Source organism: Alternaria triticimaculans, assembly GCF_023758025.1.
Source record: "Alternaria triticimaculans strain BMP 0046 chromosome Unknown scaffold_19, whole genome shotgun sequence".
Taxonomy (NCBI): domain Eukaryota; kingdom Fungi; phylum Ascomycota; class Dothideomycetes; order Pleosporales; family Pleosporaceae; genus Alternaria; species Alternaria triticimaculans.
This window is the reverse complement of record NW_026055976.1, coordinates 249,698-269,714: the sequence shown is the minus strand read 5'-3', so window position 1 is coordinate 269,714 and position 20,017 is coordinate 249,698. Positions and strand designations below refer to the sequence as shown.

The 20,017-nt window shown below is 54.0% G+C and overlaps 7 protein-coding genes across 7 annotated transcripts; 3 read left to right on the top strand and 4 right to left on the bottom strand.

Moving 5' to 3' along the window:
• Positions 1–598: 598 nt before the first annotated feature.
• On the bottom strand, positions 599–982 carry J4E78_009235 (uncharacterized protein; the record flags this gene model as incomplete). The annotated part of the gene is made up of 1 exon (XM_049369828.1): positions 599–982. One exon carries the CDS (start codon positions 980–982, stop codon positions 599–601), a length of 384 nt encoding a protein of 127 aa, XP_049218458.1.
• A 1,148-nt stretch (positions 983–2,130) lies between these two features.
• J4E78_009234 (uncharacterized protein) lies at positions 2,131–3,174 on the bottom strand (the record flags this gene model as incomplete). The annotated part of the gene is made up of 2 exons (XM_049369827.1): positions 2,131–3,052; positions 3,119–3,174. The coding sequence occupies 2 exons, from the start codon at positions 3,172–3,174 to the stop codon at positions 2,131–2,133; spliced, it is 978 nt and encodes a 325-aa protein (XP_049218457.1).
• Positions 3,175–5,218: 2,044 nt separating this feature from the next.
• Positions 5,219–5,434, top strand: J4E78_009233 (uncharacterized protein; the record flags this gene model as incomplete). The annotated part of the gene is made up of 1 exon (XM_049369826.1): positions 5,219–5,434. The coding sequence occupies one exon, from the start codon at positions 5,219–5,221 to the stop codon at positions 5,432–5,434; it is 216 nt and encodes a 71-aa protein (XP_049218456.1).
• Positions 5,435–7,736: 2,302 nt separating this feature from the next.
• J4E78_009232 (uncharacterized protein) lies at positions 7,737–8,765 on the bottom strand (the record flags this gene model as incomplete). Its single annotated transcript, XM_049369825.1, has 1 exon — positions 7,737–8,765. One exon carries the CDS (start codon positions 8,763–8,765, stop codon positions 7,737–7,739), a length of 1,029 nt encoding a protein of 342 aa, XP_049218455.1.
• A 3,325-nt stretch (positions 8,766–12,090) lies between these two features.
• J4E78_009231 (uncharacterized protein) lies at positions 12,091–14,391 on the top strand (the record flags this gene model as incomplete). Its single annotated transcript, XM_049369824.1, has 1 exon — positions 12,091–14,391. One exon carries the CDS (start codon positions 12,091–12,093, stop codon positions 14,389–14,391), a length of 2,301 nt encoding a protein of 766 aa, XP_049218454.1.
• Positions 14,392–16,080: 1,689 nt separating this feature from the next.
• On the top strand, positions 16,081–19,548 carry J4E78_009230 (uncharacterized protein; the record flags this gene model as incomplete). Its single annotated transcript, XM_049369823.1, has 4 exons — positions 16,081–16,162; positions 16,210–18,657; positions 18,721–18,829; positions 18,918–19,548. The coding sequence occupies 4 exons, from the start codon at positions 16,081–16,083 to the stop codon at positions 19,546–19,548; spliced, it is 3,270 nt and encodes a 1,089-aa protein (XP_049218453.1).
• Positions 19,549–19,643: 95 nt separating this feature from the next.
• Positions 19,644–19,895, bottom strand: J4E78_009229 (uncharacterized protein; the record flags this gene model as incomplete). Its single annotated transcript, XM_049369822.1, has 1 exon — positions 19,644–19,895. The coding sequence occupies one exon, from the start codon at positions 19,893–19,895 to the stop codon at positions 19,644–19,646; it is 252 nt and encodes an 83-aa protein (XP_049218452.1).
• Positions 19,896–20,017: the final 122 nt, after the last annotated feature.

Genomic DNA, 20,017 nt, shown 5'->3' with positions numbered 1-20,017 from the left:
CACACAAAGGCGGTCGCCGCGAAATGTTGCGATGGCTACAAGCGGGCGGGTTGGCGGAGAAGAGGCGTGGGTGGTGGGTTGCTGGTAGATTCCACGGTGCAGGCGTGGATCTTGGGCAGCTAGTTGGGGAATTTGTGGCAGGGTGCAGGTGCCAGCCGTGAAATAGCGGGAGCCTCTGTGTCGGCAGGCGGGTGGTGGGTGAGGTGAAGGTGTTGTTGGAGCTCCAGCTACGAGCACCGCAAGTAGCAGTTTCCGCAATCATGGAGACGTGGTCCGTGCCCGATGATCCAAGCTTAGAGCGTCACGAAAGCGACGCGCTGTCGTCACTGTCTCTGCAGAAGGTGACGAGACATAATCACGCTCGCGGTAGCGCGGGACCTGTTGGGACGTTTGTAGGTCTATCAATGGGTCGATTATACTGACATCCTTCGTCCCATATAACTTCCGATAGGACATGTCACTATTCACCACCGCAAGGCAGCGCATACCTGGGCATGCAATCCGGAGACTTGATAACAATATTATATATTACTCAACAGCACAACATCGCTCATAATACGACCGTCGCCACAAGTTCCATACCATGTCTTGATATCGTCTACCAACCCCCCGTCCCACTCGCCGACTCCTCCCTCTCCCTCCCCTTCCCATCCACCAATCGAACCGTCTCCTCCAACACCAGCAAATCCCTCTCAATCATCTCCGCCCAGTTCTGAATATCCCCCACCTCATTCAACTTCTTCGTGCCGCCCTGCAGCAGTTTATCCCACTCGGCAGTCTGTTTCGCCAGCGCCGCCGTCTGTTTCGCTAGCTCCTTTTCCTGCTTTGCGATTGCCGCAGAGTTGGCGTGCAGGTCGGCGGTGCGCGTGCGCATCTCGTTGTCGACGGATGCGCCGACGCTGGCGAGGGATGCCGTGACGGCTGCGCGCGCTTCGGTTTGGCGGCGCTGGGCTTCTTCGGGCGTGGGTGGTGGGGAGGGCATGGTGGGCGTGTCGTGTTTGGTATTGTCTGAGAGACGGTGTTTAAAGGATTCCGCGTTGGTAAGTAGTGTGGTAGTTCGTCTTGATATGGTAGAGGTAGGAGAGTGTATGGGCTCGAATGGTCCTCGCAGCTACTCTCCCAGCGAATGATCATCCGCGAGCTACTGCGTAACTCCACCATAGTGGCAGACTACCTAGTCTCGCTTCGGCTCTTCTTGGTATGCTGCGTAACATGGTGATTGGCGATTTGTCTCTTCTGCCGGCGCCGTTGGAGGCCGCTTCTGGCTCACTGCGTGATGGTGTAACGGGGCTTGATGTGAATGGCCGGACGAAGTGCTCAATCTATGGTTACGACTAGCATCAGGGCACTCCCTAATCCCGTACCTTTGTCTGCATCTTGTACACGTGTACAAGGCTAGTATGCATGTCGTACGGCGTGACCATGGAATTCTACGACTGGGCGGCGGGGCGTCTGTTGTCGGCAGCGATTTGGTTTGATAGTACACTGAACGTTGTCTTAACCCAGATATTCTCTCGTCTTTGGAATGAGAGGGTTGAATATGTTTGTTCGTGCGCCTTTAGGCTCGTAGTATGATATGCGCTGGGTATTGATGTCATCTCGGTCCCGTGAGCTTCTCATACTGGAAGTTTGAAACACATGGTAAAGATAATTCTGAAAGGGAAAAAGGCGCAATGGAACTTCCACGCATCGAGAGCTATCGCTTGTGTTGCCTTCTCGTCAGAATGGTGGCTGAAGCCTGAGTCGTTGCGGCGATTTATCAAAGCGGGGCAGGCAGCGGGGAGCATTCGGGGCAGTCGGGGCAAGCGACGGTGCCACAATCAACACCTTATCGTAACTTGCCTATCTCGGACACGATCTAGTTGACGATCAACCGTAACACCCAACTCATATGCATTTTCTTCCCATCTCATGATGCTCTTCTCACTAATTGCACAAAGACGTCACTCAGCACAAACGCAAGATGCTCAAATATGCTGGGCCCAATTCAATCAAATTCGTAAGATAACACTACAATCCAAGAAAAAAAGATAAAAGAAAGTAAAGAAAGGTCGTAAAAAAGTCCTCAAGTGATCCAGCCACACATGTATCCAGCCCCAAATCCCCTCTAGGCAATCCCCAAATCAACGCTTAAGCCTCAATCTCCTGAGCAGCCTGCTTGATCGCCTCCTGCATCTCAGCGTCCATCTTTGCAGCCTGCGCCTGCAACTCAGCGTCTCCAGCCATCTGTTCCGCCTCCCTCTTCGCATTCCTCGCCTTGATCTTCGCCTGCACACCCTTAATCTGCTGCACAAGGAAAGCTACACCCTCATCCGCACGGACACCATATGTCAAGTGCGCAGGCAGCACGCTCAGCGTACCGAGGCAAACAGCATCGCCAGGCTGGCAAATGATCTTGACCTTCTCCTTGGGGAAGTTAGGGATCTGGTCCCTGTCCTGCAGCTTCTGGGTGTCGCCGTACGTGACGACACCGGCGATTTGCTGCATGACGGCGGGGTCGAGGCCTTCGATGGCGCGGTGGCAGACGGCTGCGCCTTGGGAGTAGCCTGAAGCGACGATGACGGAGTCGGGGCATTTCTGCGCCATGCTGTTGAGGGTGTCGGCCATCATGTTCTTGGAGCGTGTGTCGGTGCCGCCGGGGAGGACGTTGGTGCCGATGGAGGCCGCGTAGGGGATTCCCTCGGTCGCGACGGCGTCGGCTCCGAATTCTTTCTTGAGGCCGTTCGAGGTGGGCGGTCCGACGACTGTTCCCATGTTGCCAATCTCAGTGGAGCCACGGGCAAAGGCGAAGAGGACGTCTTTGCAGCCGCCGCGGCTGAACTCGCTCGAGCTGGATCCTGTGCCGCCGATTCCACCACCAAAGAGCTGGCGGCTCTCGAGTTCGATGGGGCTGGCGGAAGCGAAGCCGGCAAGGGCGGCGATGAGGACGGATTTGGCGTACATGGTGTTGACTGGTGGATGGATAGGGGGAAGTGGGATGAAAGTTGAATCTGCTATTGACAAGAAGATAGAGAAGAAGCGAAAAAGGTAGGAGCGAATGTAAGCACCGGGCCTGTGAACTGTAGTGTTGACGACAGTGTTGACTGATGATGATCTCCAACTGAAGCCGGCGTCCTACCTTCTTATAATCCCAAGATGTTCGGCCAGGCATATGGCCAAGCTCAATCTACCCATGACGACGATCAAGTCGAGAAGACAGGGCATAGTGCCAGGCACCGCCAAGGTATCAGTGGGCTCATCGATGGAGTGGAAACAACCGGTAACTAAGATCACAGCCGAGGAAGGTGTTCGTCGACTCGACACTGGATTGGCCAACTCTGCATCGGTGTATTGCAAGGACAACAAGCCCCAGTCATGCAACTGCTACCAAGTGCTGCCAAGTAGGTTGAGTTCTCATGAGAGTCATGGTGGAGATGGGGTACGGAGGAATACCAGTCCCACTTTGAGCCTCTCGACTCGAACAGCCAGTACGGTCGACCATTCAGGACCCTCAAATGATCCGACTACCGAAAAAGCACTATCATCATTCATGCGCTTGGACTTTACTTTTTAGTCACCCCGGCTGATCTTGCTACAGGGCAGTGCCCCACGCGAGGATGTTCCTAGTGCGACCGCAACGTGCCTGCCGTGCCTCGGTACGCTGTGAACTCTGCTGTGAATCATTGGCCATAGTGACGTCCGTCTCCGAGCTGTCAGTGTAGGAGGTTGAGCTGACAAGAAAACGGCTGTCTCGAAAAAGCGGAATGACTTCATCGCAAGCAATGCGAGGAAAACTCTCGACATGTGATGCGATTGGGCAGTCTGCGGATGGAGGTATTTCTGCATGATAGTGCAGTCTTGCATATAGCGAAGTTCCTGTTCGTTGTCAAGAACGCTTCCAAACGCAAATAAGCTTTCGCATATTTGCTGCCGTTGCTGGTATAGGGCTGATCGACGTCACGGGAGCGTCCCGTTATGGACCGTGTGCTATTTTAAATTCGCCTGACGCTCTTAGCTGTTTCAACACCCAACGTGATACAAAAAGCAAGCGCACCAAAGATGGCCAAACGCTGGCAACGCCAGCACCGCGAGTTGACCGTTGTGAACGGAATGCGCCGCACATGGAAGCCATGCCTTCTTGCCTTTGACTGCGACGTCTGGTGACGTTGAAAATCTTTTCGCAAAGGTACTCCAATAGATGGATTTGTTTAGTGTGTGCGATGCTGGCAGACTGGGCATGTAAGACGAGCTTCGCCTCCACCCACGACAATCTGCTGTCAGGATGCTGCAGGCGATGTTGATGCAATCTGTCCAAAGGGTACTAGCCATCGCAACACCCTTGGTGCACGACTCTATACCCTGCTTCATCCTGCGGACGCCAAAAACGAACAGTTCTTGGAAGCAAAAGAAGCAGGTACAGCATCAGCCACTGCAGGGTGTTGCCGTTGTTGAGGATCTTGGATCTTGCGATCGATGCTTCCATGATCTCTCTGCAACCCCATTCATCCGCATCACCTGCCCGCTCAGGATGACTCGCAAGGAAGGCGCGATCGTTTTAACCTTACGCCTGGTATTAGCCGTTGAGTCGATGAGTCGCTGAGTCGATCCAACCATGAGCTTCTGGCAATATGACTCGGAGGGAAAACGGCATTGATTGTGATGAACATGTCGATGCTCGCGTTCGCTTTTCCAGACTGTTCATCTCGCTAAGTGCGGGGCGCCGTTATTCACTCTGGGCCTGGAGCCGGGTCGGGTCGACATTGACATTGCACAATCTTCGTTATCAGGTCTATTGCAGTCAGTGCCAGGGGTTGGGATCATTCGAGAGTTGTTGTAAGATGGTTGTTGGAGGAAGACGATGGTGCCACGTGGGTGCCAGAGGCGGAAAGTTAGAATAACGACATCAACCGGCGCGCGGTGGTCAAAGCGCGCCGTCCGGCAAACCTTATGAGATGCGCGTTATGGACGAGGAACATACACCTCTACGACTCGTACGTGTAACTGTTGGAAAGAAAGACGCGCCATAGACTTCGGAATGATCGATACGAAGCAACCAACCTTGCGGAACAGGGATGGTTTCCGTCGGAAAGCATCCCACTCCCAAGCCTCGCGATAACGATAACGTATGATTGGACCGAATGCACCAACTCCCAAGGAAGATACATCTACACAGTAAAAGACCTATACAACCCTCATCAAACACCCCAAAAGACATAGAGCACTCATCCCCAAATTCAACATGCACGACCCCGTCGCCTCAGCAAAAGCCCAAGAAGCAACCCACCAATACACCTTCCGCCCCGCAACCCCCGCCGACATACCCTCCCTGCAATCCATGATTGCATCCTCCCTCCGCAGCCTGGGAAAAGGGTACTATACAGACGCCGAGCTCGACGGCTCAATAGGCTACCTCTTCGGTCCAGATTCCGTTCTCATCAAAGACCAGTACGTATAATTCCAATCATAATCAATGGATGAGAATAAGGCGTCCGTCATCAACTGTCATCAAGCATTATCCATTTGCGGAAGAGGGAGGGGGGATATGTACCCCTCTTCTCCACATTGCATTGCCAAAGACCAGATCCAGAAACCTGGGTAGTGGAAGGGAAGGAGGGGGGGGGAATTAAAGGATAGTAAAGTTGATGATCTCGCAAACAGAACATACTACATCCTCCACCCCCTCAACGCACCCCTCACAATCTGCGCCTGCGGCGGCTGGTCCTTCCGCAAAACACTGTACGGCGGGGACTCCGCGCCCTCTCCGCTGCGCATGCCCGAAAAACGCGACCCAGCCGTTGACCGCGCGAGCATACGAGCAATCTTCACGAGTCCGCAGTATGCGCGGAAAGGCCTGGGCACGATGATGATGCGGTATTGCGAGGCGAGGGCGAGGGAAGGCAAGCCGGATGAGACGGACGGGTTTAAGAGGTTGGAGATGGGGGCGACGCTTAGTGGAGTGCAGTTGTATGAGAGGTGTGGGTATGTGAGGAGTGGGAGGGTGGATGTGGTAACGTGTCCAAATGGGGAGGGGATTCGGATTTTGCATATGACTAAGGATTTGGATGAGGATGAGGAAGCAATAGATGGGTTTTGAGACAGGGCTGGGAAGGGGAGGGAAGAGTTGGTAAAGTGTAGACCTAAAGATACATTTTCGCGAACCGACCCTTTCCAAGGTTGTCACGATCGTGGTATTAGCCGTGAGCTGTGAGCTTGTAAGCGAGATCTAAGGTGGTACTGTGCACGGCGCAATGATGACCCGTGATAACGTCTTCCTGCACGCTGGTGAAATGCGGTGATGTGTTGTCAAGGAAGCGTGAACCCTGCCGCTTTGGGTTAGTGGATGATGGACGCCTCGCGGTAAGGCACCCGATCGGGCGTATCTACTGCTTGTGGCGCTATGATGCGGTCTTGATTGGGGTATCACAGGATAGAGCAGGAGAGGTCACTTGAGTAAGAAGCTTGGTGGCTCGTATATCAAGTATGCGAGATCGTCCGGTTGTTCGAGTACACGATTTCTGGTTCCTCTTTCTTCGCGAATCACGCGCGGATTGTTATAACTACGGCGCCGATATTTGGAAGATAAGCTTTACCCCGAGATCGAGATTATACATCGACAGCATGTCCGACCCCAAAGCCGCCGCGCTGTCAACGGCAGTTGTCATCATCACCGTACCATCGGGCACGTAGTCTCACTGTCGACATCCATTCGATAAAGCCAATCTACGTGGCTCGTGGCGTCAGGGTCTAGCCTTTGGACTTGCTCACCGGGGACAAGAAGAGTCATTCCGGGATTCGACGTGCGTGGGATTTTGGGTAGTGTCGGTCTTCTCCGGATAGGCGGTGACATGTGAAGTCACTCAAACCTGCCACGAGGATGCGAGGGCCAATGGCACGCGAAACAATGGTCATCACCGAGCCAACAAGGCACCTACCGCTCCCCACGCGGTCTGCCATCGTTACGAACAGCGAGCGGGGCAAAGAGCATTTGGACATCTGGACTGAAGAAGAGGTCTAGATGGAAGCGCTGGCAGGATTGGGTAGCGGCAATAAGAGCCATTGCAGCAACTCCTAACGACCCTGAAGTCGGGTGCCAGTATGTCAGTCACGGCTTCGCTTGATGAAGCGGCAGGAAGCAGAAGTGTAAAGCACTTTTTTTTGGAGGAGAGTAACTAGGATATGTTATCGCAAGAACGCACCAACGCAATGAGACCGAATGCATCCGGCTCCGATGCCCAATACCAATTCCGCCGCATCCTCCCAATGACTCTCCATTTTGTCGTAATTTGATAAGCAAAAAGTTCAACGCAAGCAATGCACATGAGTCAATGACGCGTGTTCCAAAGTTGCCTTCCAATTAGACCAGAAGCCAACAACGCGAGTCATGACAGCCAGGGTATCGAAGAGTGAAGTGGAGGCTTTGTGCTGTGTCGTCGTGATCGTTGGCTGTGTGCATGAGTCGATTCCTATCGATTCGTCTATGTGTCGTAACTCCAAATCCCAAGGATGCGAATAACTCCAAAGGAAGCCAAGGCCCATAACATAAAGGTAACAACCGGTACCTCACCGGAAAGGAGATCGACTTGGCCACAGATAGCTCGGTGACAGTTGTAGTAGCTAATAGTCACATTGGTTGGAAGCTGGACGTGCGCCAAATCGATGCGAAACCGGAAGTACTCCAAAGGTGAAAGCTGACCTGCAGACCGTGATGTCGAAGCGTGGTTATCATAGTGTGAGGCTTTGTGCATGGAAGGAGATTGTTACGACTCCAGGAAGTCGTCCATCTCCTTCTCCAGGCCCTTGTTCCAGAGGTACTCGTGGTCTGGCTCGATATGGTAGTCGACGGGGAGGTAGACGTCTTCCATGGTGGGGATCTTGCAGACTTGGTCCATGGGGTACTGCTCGATGGCGGGGAGCTGGTTCCACATGAGACCTGGAGGACCCTCCTCGCGGGGAAGAGGAAGGAAGCGACCAACACCTGTCTTGGCTCGGTCATCGCCCTCCCACTTCATCTCAGCCATTGAAGGCCACGGAGCGATTTCGTCCTTGCCGTTCTCCCAGTCGTTGCACCAGATGGTTTGCTCACCCAGAGCGCGGCCGTAGTTTCCGATCTCTTCAAAGTTGCCTTCTAGACCGCACCTAGTGAGTGTCTTCTGGACGTCAGAGGAGATGGGGGAGGATACGAAACGGGCGTCTTCCTTGCTCTTGACCTGGTTTGCGAGCTTGTTCGCCTGCGATGCTAGCATGGCCTCTTTGTGAGCAACATAGTCGCTCAACTTCCACTTTGAGACGTCAGAGTTCTTGAAGAGTCGGCGCATTGCATTACGGATCATGAGGAACTCTTGCTGGACCTGTGCGTCGGGGGACATCCATGTTCGCGAGTTGCGATAAGTACCCGCACCACCACCTCCTCGACCGTTGTAGCCAGCTCCAAATCGATTGTTGCCACCGAACCCACGACCAGGAGGACCATAGACACTCGGCTCGTTGTGTTGCTTCTGTCCGCGCTGATAAGGGTTAGTGTAGCGATCTACCGTGTCCCTGCGGAGATCAACACCACCGCCGCTGATGGCCAAACCGTTGAAGTTGAGGTTCTCTGGGCTGACAGGGCTATTAGGAGTCTCAAGACCATCACCGCTGGAGCGGACGTCAGAGCTCTCGTCATGAAGGGTATCACCGCTAGAGTCGGATGTCGGAGATGTGACTTTGGTATCCTGGAGTTCTGGTGCAAAGGCCTTATTGGGTGTCGCGACTGAGTCCCCAGTTACGACTTTGATAGGATCGACCATGGAAGGTGACATTGAACGATGCCTGATGGGGTGGTGTGGGAAGAAAGATAGGCGTTGAGGCTGTGCAACGTTTCAAGCCCTAGAGGTAAAGGCCGACGGTATTCAACTTTGCGTGAGGCTGTAGCGTGTAGGTGGTGTGTGGATGCGGTAGAGAGCAGCGATGTGATGAGACTGTAATTTGTAGGTCTGATAGAGCCAAGAGTGGTTATGGTATGAGCCCAAGCGGTTACGAGAGACTAGATCAATCTAGGTACTCCGACTATACACGAAGTTCAATTAGCAAAGATTCACTACACGTGCGCTGGTTCGGGTCAAGAGACAGCGTCACCGCCTTCACGATGGTGGTCGATACAAGTTTGCTGCCCGAACACTTGGTTCGCGGGATGAGATAGATAGCGCAGAATCTTCGGTCATCTGCGGGAGACCAGTAGACGAGGTTTGAGTCGACACCGCCCCGAAGTATCGGAGAATGCGGCATCGATATGCAATGTGTTTGTCACGTACCTGAGAGTCTGGGCCTTGCAAGTGCGGGGTTTACAAGATACCTAGAGAGATAGTGAGGCGCCAAGTTGTTGAACCCGAGCGCTTGTTCTGAACCTCAAAGTGAGCGAATGAGGCAGACCTGATTGCTCACATGAACAAGCTTACGATGAGTGTAGTTGGTAAGTTGAGTTGGTTATTTGGTGAGTTCTTGGGTAGAAGAGGTTTGCCGACAGAGATGTGTGTTATTGTAGCGCTGAAAGTTGCCTAATATATGTCTTAGCTGCCATAGGTCCAGCCTAGCGATGATAGAAGGTGAGAATGAGAGCGTACGTTCTGCGTGATCGAAGTTATTGTACTCTCAGTGGTAGCCTGCGATATCGGTCACGGGCTCAGGTACGTGTTCGCCTGCTCGACCAGCGGTGTATTGAGCGGAGCGGGGACTGGGATGCGGTACGCTGTCGCGGGAGCGGTAATATTGGAAAACGATTGCGGTCTCTTCAGCTGTGCGCTCTCCAAACTGATAACAAAGTAGAGGACGGGAGGGACGATTCGGGCGAGTAGTAACAAGTGCGGTCGGTTCGAAAGCGGAGGAATCTGATATGTACTGCGAGTGGTTAATAAAGTTACGTCACGTCGGGCAATGCAAAGTGCGAGCAATTGAGAGGTTCCGGAACGAGTATGGCGCGAGTGCAGTGAACGAGTGGGCAAAGCGGAGTGGGTAAACAAGTGGTAATTTGCGGTTGGTGGGGTAAGGTGAGGTTTCTCGTCACTGAGCACGTTCTGCACGGTCTGCACGGTCGAGTTGCAACAACGACGCCCGGGCTCATCATGGACGCGGAACGTGCTGGAAGCTCGCGTTCACCTCACCACTCTCCGGATCCGACCCAGGCAGTTCGAGAACAGAAAACGAGTGACAGGTAGCGGCCAGCGCTATCGAGAGGAGGCAAGCGGACGATAATCATAGACGGTACGGTGAACAATAGACGAAAGGGGTTCGGACGAAGAGATGGTGATTTGGAGAGGAGTCGAAAGCTGGAAAATGAACGAGAGATGTTGTATGTCTTGGTCAGCAAGAAATGGAAGGTAAGCGCGCTCGGAATACGACAAGTGCGTCCAACATGAGGAAGCGACTGCCCTTGAGAGTTGTTGACGGCGACGACCTTTGCAAAACTCATGCATCCTCATCGCATCTAGAGGCGTGTCGCACTTCGGAGCAGTTACTTCGTACCATGTAAAGAGGAAGATGAAATACATCAGCGGCACAGCAATAGCTAGTCAGACATCCATCAAGGGAATGCATCTTGTGGAACAGGTTCTACATCGAGGGACTCAATTATGTCACCCAGTCTAACATGTCAGCGATCTTCTGGAGGATGAGACAAACGATAAAGGATATAGCATATGGAAGAAGGTTGGCTATATCGGCGGAGTGATAAACATTACGGATACGCGGTATGGGGCTGCAAAAACTTGTGGTACGGGAATCAAATCTGTGGGCGAGAGTGCTCGTATCAATATGTACAACACGGCCATGCAGGAAGACGCCGGACATGAGCAATCGTCGTTGGCGTTGATGCAGTACGGAAGAATGTTTGGAAACGGGATGGAGGAGATGAAGTTGAGACGACAGGGACGTGTTTGAGCCTTCTTAGCGAATGTGGCTTGATTGGACAGAAGCAATCGTGCAGGAGCGACCGGCGCATGGCTCCACACCAGCGCTACGCCGCAGCCACGCATGCGACTTGGCGTATTGATCAGATTTCTGGCTACGGCATCTTCACGGTCAAGCATGACGGCGCGTGACATGAACACTCGTTCTATTTTGGAAGTCATCGAATGCGCAACATCTGGGGGCGCTGTTGATGGAATTCTTGTGTGTGAAGTTGGCTCTTGACAGCTGCAGAAGACCAGACTGGGTATGACGTCTTCGCTAGCTGCAGAAACGCGAAATCAAGGCATGACGGCGCCACAGGCCTTCGGACAGCCGTGCGGCGACGTGTTGCTACATAATGGCGGCGTCGCGCAACTCTCCGCGCCTTGAGCACCTCCTCTGCCAGCGACCGACGTTCAGAGGTCGTGTTCCCTTGCGCTCGACAACCCCATCCTGCGACGACCCCAGATGTCACGAGGTCGTGCACCTGCCTTCCTCCACCGTCTGCGGGAATATTGCATGCCAACGAGCGCAAGCCGTGGAACAAAGGACACCCGGCTCGACTTGCGACAACCACTCGAGGACAATTCGGCCCAAAATAACAGACGCTGGCAGTTCGATCTGTTCTAGCGTCTTGTTTTGAGCCCTCTCCAAAAAATCGGCCTGACTGGTCGGGAGTGGCTTGCTCCACTTCTGCGGGCGCGTATTCGGGCCACCACCTTTCCTAGATTTGCCTGTTCTAACTTGAGCCTCACGATCGTGTATGCCCTGCTGAAACTCTCTGGTCGTGCAGGCCTCTTCTCGAGGTATCATTGGTACCGAGTGGAGAGGCCTGCTACTGGTCCTCGCTCTCTCGCGGTATGTCGATTCCAGTCATTTTACCCTAGTCGCTGTGAAGTAGATATTCACAGCGGTCTTCCCCACTCCAGGCTCCTTCACCTGGCTGCTTCACTACTACCTTTTCCTATTGCATTGTACGGAGCGTTGGGTTTTCCTATTGTTGTCTATTGTCTTCACATTGCAATACTTCGCCTAATACTTTTTCCTACGTCGCTACCTTGTCTCTGGAAGACATTCATGACCTAGCTGGCCTACTCCCACGACCGCACTTGTTTACTGCTTATCATCGATCCTGAACCTCAGAGTCTAATACGCCAGCCAGACCACGTTTCACAGCCATACACCTTCGCCATGGCTTCCTCCGCGAACCAACAGCAACTCTTTCCACCTGTGCCTCCATCTATGTCCGCTGGCGATAGTCATGAGATGCGAGACTACTACCCATCGCAAGATGCACCACGACCTACAATAAACCAGACACCAAACTTCAAACCATACCTCGGCCTTCGAGCTAGGCTCTCACAGATATGGATCAATTGCTGGACGATCCTACTGCTACTAGTCCTTGTGCGACTACTCATCGCCATCGCAAGCACCGACGCAAGCCTCGTTTCCGCCCGCCGGGAAGCCCTCAGTGCTTGCACCCAAGTCGAGAACATCGGCAGCTCCATGGCCTCCATGCCCCACTACATGGCCAAGGGCGTCAACGAAATGACAGCTTCTGGGGTTGAGAAGGCAATCAGTGGCCTCATGCAAATGCTCGAAATGAGCGTCACTGGTGTCGAAGAGATCATCCTCTTCGTCATTCACATGATGACAAGTACCTACCTCTGCCTTATCACCCTCGCTGTCAGCGGCAGCCTTCACGCCGCTGTGGAAATCGGCGAAGCTATCAACAAACAGCTCGACGAAACCATCGAGTCTGTCACCGAAGACATGGGCGACGCCGTCAAGTCCGTTTCCGACGGCATCAACTCCATCATGGACAAGATCAACTTCAACCTCCCGGGATTTAACAAGCCAGAGATCAACCTGGACGACCAGATCAAGAAGCTCAAATCACTGGAGATGCCTCCTGATATGGCAGAGGGTCTCCAGAAGCTTAACAACTCCATTCCGAACTTCGAACAGGTGCAAAACTTTACGGATGGCATCATCCGCCTGCCTTTCGAAGAGGTCAAGAAGTTGATCCGCGGCATGGACACTTTCGAGTTTGACCGCACAGTTCTTCCCGTGCCACAGAAGGAAGTACTAAGCTTCTGCTCTGACGGCAACTCGATCAACGAATTCTTCGATGATCTGATCGAGCTGGCCTACAACGCACGGAAGATCGCGCTCGGTGTGCTCATCGTCGCCGCCATCCTTGTTTGCGTCCCGATGGCGTGGATGGAGATGCGCCGCTACCGGAAGATGCAAGAACGTGCTGCTCTCTTCGCCGAGGGCCACGATGGTATGGACGTCGTCTATCTCGCGTCCCGGCCAACATCTTCTGGCATCGGCCTGTGGTTCGGTAGGCGCTTCGGCTCAGCTCGTCGACAAGCTGTCATGCGCTGGGCCTGGGCCTACGCCACCTCCATTCCCATGATGTTCTTGATTTCTCTGGGGATCGCTGGTCTCTTTGCATGCTTCTGTCAATACCTCTTGCTCAAGGCCATCGAAGACAAGACCCCAGAGCTCACGGATCAGGTCGCTGACTTTGCCGGAAAAGTCGTTGAGTCGATGAACAACGCGTCCATGTCATGGTCTAACGGCGTTAACGGCGCCGTCGCTGACTTGGACAATACGATCAACGACGACATCTTCGGCTGGGTAAACACCAGTACGACGGCAGTCAACGACACCCTCAACTCGTTTGTGGATCAGATGAGCACCACGCTCAACGACACGTTCGGTGGCACTGTACTTTACGACCCGATCAAGGAAGTTCTCAACTGCCTGATCGGCCTGAAGATCGCCAGCTTCCAAAGTGGCCTCACTTGGGTCCAAGAGCACGCCCACGTCAACTTCCCTGGCGTTGCAAACGACACGCTATCTATTGGAGCCCTTGCTGAGCAAAGCGACTCAGACTCTGCCAACCAACTGCTCGCTGATCCCAACGGCAAAGCAAAGGACGAGATCACCGAAGCCGTCGAACGCGTTATTGACAAGCTGATGAGCGGCATTCAAACCGAAGCGCTCATCTCCACCGCCTTGATTCTCATTTGGCTTTTCATTGCCCTCGGCGGCCTTGTCTACGCTTCGACCCATCTCTTCCGCCGTGATGATCCAGAACTCGGACGTAATCCCTATGTCGTCGATCCCGCTTTCGACCGCGAGGCCAAGCCCAGCGCCGATTACCCCACTACCGCGCCGCCGCAATACGTACCCAACGACTACAACGTGAATAAAGCAGCGCCTTACACGCTTGCACCCCGACCCTTTTCTACATTCGAATCTGGCGACAATATCGAGCCAGCAACAGAGAAGGTCGGCCGAGTTGGGTTACGCGCGGTGACCGACTCCGCACGCCCAGGGCATCTACGCACAAGCAGCCATGGTCAGCTCGCTGATCCCTCACCCGCCGACGACCGCTCCGGTCCGTTCTCCGACCCTCATCAATACACTCAGTCGCCCTATCCGCAGGAAAAACAGCAGCAGAACCCGTTCATCTAAGATCTGTATTATGTCGAAAACACTTGTAAGCCAGTCGCGAACCACCTGACCTTTCGGCTTGCCTTCTGCGTCAACCGGCCAACGACTGGTCTTACTACTAGACAATCCTACGAACCTGACCGACCTGCGATGAGCCGTAATTGCTCAGACCGAATCTTGCGTTTGAAGTTTTCTTTTCCCCTTCCTTTCACGATGATGCGATAACACGCTCTCTGGGGAAGAGGTTCGGGCACATGCATACCGCGTTGATGAAGCTTGCTTCTCCGCTGTGCATGTGCCGGTGTTTTGATTCTTACATTTTGGCCTTTTTCTCAATATACCCCAAACCACGATGTAATTTTCCTTGTGTTTATTTGTCTTGTGTTACTGCTCTCTCTTGCGAGTGCGTGTTGGATTGATATCCCCTCATCGCCAAAAGTTTGACAGCGAAGCTCTGCAGACACACTACTTTTGTAACTTTTCCATTACTCTCCTTGCTACCCGAGATGTTTTGTGTGTTTGTCTGCAGATGTCTTTCCATCAAATGATGAGGTTTTGTGTATATCTCCTTGAGTATGTCTGTTCCCGAGGTCCCTTACGCCCGATCCTCTGTCCAGCCCTCCTACATCCCCGTTTCCCTTGCCCTTCATTCCCACACCTCGACGCTGCATCGCCGCCGCACCCCGCCTCGCCGTGGCTTGCCCGCTTGGCGCGCTGCACAGGCGACCTCTTGGTGTGCATGATGATTGTGGTTCGAGGCTGCAACGGGGGTAGTGCTGTGTTTGCTGGACACGAACCGGCAATATGTGGATATGACTCGCTCATTCGCCACGCCCCTCCGACTCCTGTTTTGGCTCACCAGCCCACTTCTGGCTTTGTATGCTTTGCACCCGTTGCTTGTGGCTGCGTGTTTGGGGGTCAAGAGGAGGGGTTGATGTGCTGATTGGTAACAAGCGTTGTGCTTTCCTCCTGTTTTCCTTTCTTCCAGTGCTTTTCTGAGAGGACCGCGTTGGGAGAGATAAGGAAGACATGTTGACGTTGAAAGCCGACATTTTTGTGTTTGTTTGTACGGGTGGAAGCATCCTCGTCCCTCTGGATGAAGGGTTGGTTTCTGCTGTGTTCTTTCTTTAGAACCGCCGCTTGAGTTGATCCTGGAGGCGCTTGCGCCCGGGACCTGTTATTGCAGGCGTTTTTTTTTGGGATGTTGGTGGTGGTTGCTGGATAGCCCGAAAGAACCCCACTCGAGTGGTGTGTCTGTGGGTGTGAAAAATGAGGGGGAGATGGTCCCGCCGCATGACGGGCCAACGGTAGAAATTTCAAATATCCTCCCTTGTCCTGTTACTGCACAGTCATGTTTGAAGTTGTTTTCCCACTCGCTCAACCAGCATCACCCACTCTCATTCTGTATCACGCTCAAATGCCTATTAACCGGGCGAGCATCTTAGGTAGATTAGATAGATTATCAATGCAAAGCATCTGATCTCGACATTGACCTTCGAAAAGTGATTGCTTGTATCTGTTGGTTGAGCAGTCAAGTGTCGGAGAGTGATGTGGCTGCACGTGGCTGGCTGGACCCTGGCCAAAGCTCCGCGGCAATGACGATGACCGGCGAGCTCCAGGCGCATCCCAGGCACCCATGGAGCTTGCAGCACCCGTCGCATAGCGACATGACCATGGCCAAATGAAGTCGCAGTCGATACAATAGCCAAAATGCTCTCTGCATTCACCGCCCGACCCATCGTCGAGCTCAAGCAGCGCGACAAGTCGAAAATTGAGTCCATCCTCGCATATGGTACAGCGCCCGCCTGCAGCATCTCCCCAGCTTACTAACACACCCAGGCGACCGCGTGCTCGTAGGCTTGAACACGGGTGCTCTGCGCATCTACCGCGTAAACGACCAGATTGAGGATGTAGACCCCGACCGCAAGCAGAACGGCGACCCGAACGGCGAAAGCGAAGCACCTGCCACGCCAAAAGCCAGACCCGCCGACCTCCTACGCGAAGAGGAGAAGTTCTCGCGACGCCCGATACAACAGCTGGCGATTATCAAGGAAGCGAATATCCTTGTCTCGCTGTCGGACAACTATGTCTCGATCCACGACATTCAGACGTACCAGTTGCAGGAGAAGCTTGAGAAGACACGGGGTGCGACTACCTTCGCTGCGGCAAGCAACATCGTCAAGGACCCCTCGACTGGCATTCCGTCCATCGTGAGCCACCTGGCTGTCGCCGTGAAGCGGAAGATCATACTGTGGACATGGCAGGACATGGAGCTGACGGGCGACGCGGTGGAGATCTCGCTCATCGCTTCGGTCAAGAGCCTGACATGGGCGACAGGCACCAAGATAGTCGCTGGCATGGACCCCGGCTTCGTAATGGTCAACATTGAGACGCAGGAGGTGCAGGATATCATCAAGCCAGGCGCGTTGGCTGAGAACGGGAGTCAGGGCGGAGCACGCTTCGGCGCTGTTTCGTCGTCAGGCATGGGATACATGGGCATGGGTAGTTGGGTGCCGAAGCCGCTCGCGACGCGACTTGGAGAGGGCGAGATGCTGTTGGCGAAAGACGTCAACAGTCTGTTCATCGATACAGATGGGAACGCCCTCGAGAAGCGACAAGTACCCTGGCACTCCGCCCCCGAGACTATTGCGTATTCGTACCCATACATGCTCACGCTACTACCTCCTTCGAAGGGCAGTCTGGAAGTCAGGAATCCGGATACCCTGAGCCTGCTACAGACAATCGCACTACCCAACGTCAGCTTCCTCCATGTACCGCAGCCGAATATCAGCTTAGCCCATGCCGGAAAGGGTTTCCTCGTCGCGAGCGATCGATCGATATGGCGCATGGGAGCACAGAGCTACGAGACACAGATCGATGAGCTGGTCGCTCATGGGCGTTACGACGAGTCGCTCAGTCTTCTCAACATGCTGGAAGATACCCTGCTTCTTGACAAGGAGGAGAGGGTGCGTGAGATACAAATACTGAAGGCGCAGGCCTTGTTTGACCAGAGGAAGTACCGTGAGGCGATGGAGCTGTTTGTCGATGCAAAGGCCCCGCCTGAGCGCGTCATCGCAATGTATCCCAGGTCTATCGCTGGCAACCTAGCGCCAGAAGAGAGTGTCAAGGGTGATGGAAGCGTGGCGGATGAGGAAGAGGCGAATGGAGAGAAACCGACGAAAGAACAAGAGGAAAGCACACCCGCTCCTGTAGCCACGATCGGGCGGTCGATGATGGGCCGGTTTGGAGTCGGAGGACATAAGAAGGTCGATTCAGACGCTGCATCTATTCGCACCAACTCTGCCAAAGACGATACTATGGAACCAGCGAGCGTAAAGAAGAGGCCGACCGACCCCTCCCAGCCTGACAGAGCGGCCGCAGAGAAAGAGTTCAAAGACTCTGTTCGCGCTCTGCAGTCTTTCCTCACTCAATGTCGTGTCCAGATAAAACGCTACATCGACACCGACGGCAACCTAAAAGAACCCCTCCCCACACCTAGCGGCAGCCAACTCGAAGCCGAAAAGCCACCCTTCCACATCTTCATCGAAGAGTCCTCCCTCCAATCTCCCGTCGATTGGAAAGCAAAGCTGCTCGAAGTCGCTCAACTCGTCGACACAACCCTCTTCCGCGCATACATGATCGCCAACCCCAGCGTAGCCGGCTCCCTCTTCCGCCTCCCCAACTTCTGCGAACCAGACGTCGTGCAAGAGAAGCTCTACGAAACAGGTCGCTACGCCGATCTAATCGACTTCCTCCACGGCAAGAAACTGCATCGCCAGGCACTGGAGCTGCTGGAAAAGTTTGGCAAGAACGAAGCCGACGAAGAAGTCTCACCCGCACTGCAAGGACCACAAAGGACGGTGGGATACCTACAGGCCCTCCCCCCCGAACTCATCGACCTCATCCTCGAATACGCAGAATGGCCCCTCCGCACCGACCCCCAACTCGGCATGGAAATCTTCCTCGCCGACACCGAAAACGCCGAAACCCTGCCTCGCGACCGCGTGCTGGAGTTTCTACAAAACATTGATTTGAAACTGGCGGTTCGGTATCTCGAACACATCATCGAGGAGCTGAATGACCTGAATGTGGATTTCCACCAGAGGCTTGTGGATTTGCTGTTGGAGAGGTTGAAAAAAGGAGACAAGGGGGAAGGAGGGGAGGGACAGGGCAAGTTTGAGAGTGAGGAGGAGAAGAGGGATTGGAAGGAGAGGTTGGAGGGGTTTTTGAAAAAGGGGAATGCGCAGTATAATCGGTATAGGGTGTTTCAGCAGCTGCCTGCGAATGGTATGTTTGATCTTGAGATGAGGGGGTGGGAGATTGAGGATGTTTTGCTAACGAATGGTACAGATCCGGATTACTACGAAGCGAGAGCTATTGTGCTGAGTAAAATGGGGAGTCACAAGCAGGCACTGGCGATTTACGTGTTCCAGTTGAAGGATTACCAGAAAGCTGAGGAGTACGTCCCTTCCTTTCCTTCCCACTCCCCCTTCCCCTCCACCACTCCACTCTTAAGAAACAACCAACTAACACATCACACCACGCAGATACTGCAACCAAGTCTACACCGCACCCCCGACCTCCTCCTCGCCCTCCTCACGCCCCCACTCCCCCCTCACAACCCGCGGCACAATCGAAGACACCGACCTCTCAATCTACCACGTCCTCCTCTCCCTCTACCTCCAACCCCCACCCCCCCACCCCCCAAACTGGCCCCCGGCCTTATCCCTCCTGTCAAAACACGGCGCCCGCCTCCCCGCAGCCACGACCCTCGATCTCATCCCCCCTTCTCTCCCCGTTAAGGACCTAGAATCTTATTTCTTCGGCAGAATCCGGAATGCGAATTCCTTGCTTAATGAAGAGAGGATTGTGGCGAGGTTGAGGGGCGTGGAGAAGGTGGGTGTGGAGAAGGCGGTGCTGTTGGGCGGCGAGGAGAAGAGGGATGCGTATGGCAGGTTGGTGCCGGGCGGGTTGAACAGGAGGGTGGTGATTGATGAGGAGAGGCATTGTAGTGTTTGTCATAAGAGGTTTGGGGGGAGTGCGATTAGGGTGTTTCCGGATAATGGGGTTGTGCATAGTGGGTGTGCGAGGGGGGGTGTTGGTGTTGGTGGTGGTGGTGGTGGTGGTGGGTTTGGAGGGAGTACGGGGAGGAGGACGGGGGGTGCGGGGTGGCGCTAGGTTTGGTCTTGTCGTGTGGTATAGTATAGCCCAGAAGAGGTTGTCGTTAAAAATGTTTATCCGTCAAGAATGCGCCTTCTTCATGCAAGAGAGTCTCAGTCTTCATCGACGACTTCCTCGCCATATGTCTCCTCGTCTTTTGCGTCGTCGGCGGCTTTGTCGTCGGCCATTTTTTGCGTTAGGAATGCGTTTACGTCTGCCTGGAGGGTCTTGAGGGACGAGGAGAGGGTTTCGAGGTATGCGACGCGATCGGTGGTTGTGGGTGGTGAGGCGAGTGCGGGGAGTTCGGAGGTGAAGGTTTGGGGGTCCGAGGTTGAGGATGTGTAGGTTGCTGTTAGGGAGGGCATGTTGGGTGGTGAGTTCCAGCGGGTGGTATCTTCTGAGTAGGGGTGGATATGTAGTTGGTGTATGGAAGTGTTGGAGTGAAGGTTAATTGAAGATAGGCGGGGTCAAGCGGCTCGGGGTGGAG